The sequence below is a fragment of the Colobus angolensis genome, unplaced genomic scaffold (assembly GCF_000951035.1).
Source record: "Colobus angolensis palliatus isolate OR3802 unplaced genomic scaffold, Cang.pa_1.0 Scaffold92, whole genome shotgun sequence".
Taxonomy (NCBI): domain Eukaryota; kingdom Metazoa; phylum Chordata; class Mammalia; order Primates; family Cercopithecidae; genus Colobus; species Colobus angolensis.
The window spans coordinates 1944808-1946592 of NW_012123154.1; the positions used below are offsets into that span (position 1 = coordinate 1944808).

At 42.4% G+C, this 1785-nt stretch overlaps 1 protein-coding gene across 1 annotated transcript in view; it reads right to left on the reverse strand.

The window, feature by feature from the left end:
- DNAH3 (dynein, axonemal, heavy chain 3) overlaps positions 1-1785 on the reverse strand; it is a 235401-nt gene that overhangs the window by 210459 nt on the left and 23157 nt on the right. Inside the window, 1 exon segment of the mRNA XM_011931963.1 lies at positions 459-522. Within this exon segment, the coding sequence (XP_011787353.1) occupies positions 459-522 (64 nt within the window).

Genomic DNA, 1785 nt, shown 5'->3' on the forward strand with positions numbered 1-1785 from the left:
GAACCAGAATTCAGATCCTATTCTATAAATTATTATTTTATATGCTTCACCTAGTTAGAAAATTACTTATTCTTTCTCAATGTCCTGACTGCTGACGGGTACCTCCAAGGCTTTAGAAAACTGAATTCATTTCAAAGAAGAGAATACAGGTATTTCTTTTCACTGGTGGGCTCTGTCTTAGGTTGACTTCACCCCCTCATTCCTTTTTAAAATAAAAGAAAACTAAGGATTTGAAAAACAAGTAGGTTCTCCAAGCCACAGGGCTCCCTTAAGACTGAACATGTTCAAAGCTAGAGATCCTCTCAAAACAAAATACATGCGCTGCTAATAAGTTCGGCCAATCAAAGTTAAGTAAGCATATCTGCCTCTAATTTATCTAATAAAAAACTCAGATGGGGGCAGCTCATCATTTCATTAGCCTGGCCTTTCAGTGAACTCCGGTGTCTTCATTCTCTCACCAGGATTTGTACCCCTTCGTGAAGGGCTCACTAAAAATACCACAGTCTTCCCCCTCCAGGGCCACTGCAATTGATACACAGATAAAACAAATGTGAGATAGCCATCCAATGGATTAGTATGCAGCCATAAAAAGGAAGCCATAAAAAACAAGCTTCAGTGTGGATGAAGGATGAAAACATTGTTCACTGAAAGACACCAGACACAAAAGATCATATATTGCATGATTCCATTTCTATGAAATGTCCAGAAAAAGCAAATCCACAGAGAGAGAAAATCGAGTAGTGGTTGGGAGGAAATGGGGGAAGGCGAGAATGGGGAGTGACTGCTAATGGGTTTCTTTTGGGGATAATGATAATATTCTTGAATTAGACAGTGGTGAGGATTAAACAAACTTGTGAGTATATTAAAAACTATTGCATTGTGTACTTTTAAAGGGTGAATTTTATGGAATGTGGATATCTCACATTTTTAAAAAATGAAAGAGTGAAAAAAGGTGGCTTCTGCCTCATCTGGACTCCTACAATTTTTTTTTTTTTTTGGAGACAGAGTTTCGCCAATTTAATCATTGATAAATAATACCTCAGAGATCACTGCTTGCCAGCCCTGCACTGGCACTGACTTACATAAAGGAATAAGACCGTCTGGGCATGGTGGCTTGCACCTGTAATCCCAGAACTTTGGGGCACCGAGGTGGGCGGATTGCTTGAGCTCAGTAGTTTGAGACCAGCCTAAGCAACAAGGTGAAACCCCGTCTCTATAAAAAAAAATACAGAAAATTAGCTGGGTGTGGTGGTATGTGTCTGTGGTCCCAGCTACTTGGGAGACTGTGGTGGGAGGATTGCTTGAGCCTGGGAGCAGGAGGCTGCAGTGAACCAAGATTGTGCTACTGCACTCCAGCCTGGGTGACAAGGTGAGATTTATCTCAAAAACAAACAAACAAAAAGAAATAAAACTCAAGCCCGCACACATCTCACAGGCTAGAGGGAGACAAATATGTAAACATTCTATTATAACTGAGGGTGAGCTGGGCGCGGTGGCTCATACCTGTAATCCTAGCACTTTGGGAGGCCAAGGCAGGTGGATCACCTGGGATCGGGAGTTCGAGACCAGCCTGACCAAGATGGAGAAACCCCGTCTCTACTAAAAATACAAAATTAGCCAGGCATGGTGGTGCATGCCTGTAATTCCAGCTACTTGGAAGGCTGAGGCAGGAGAATCACTTGAACCGAGGAAGCAGAGGTTGCAGTGAGCCACAATCGTGCCACTGCACTCCAGCCTGGGCAACAAGAGCAAAACTCTGTCTCAAAAACAACAAAAACAAAAACT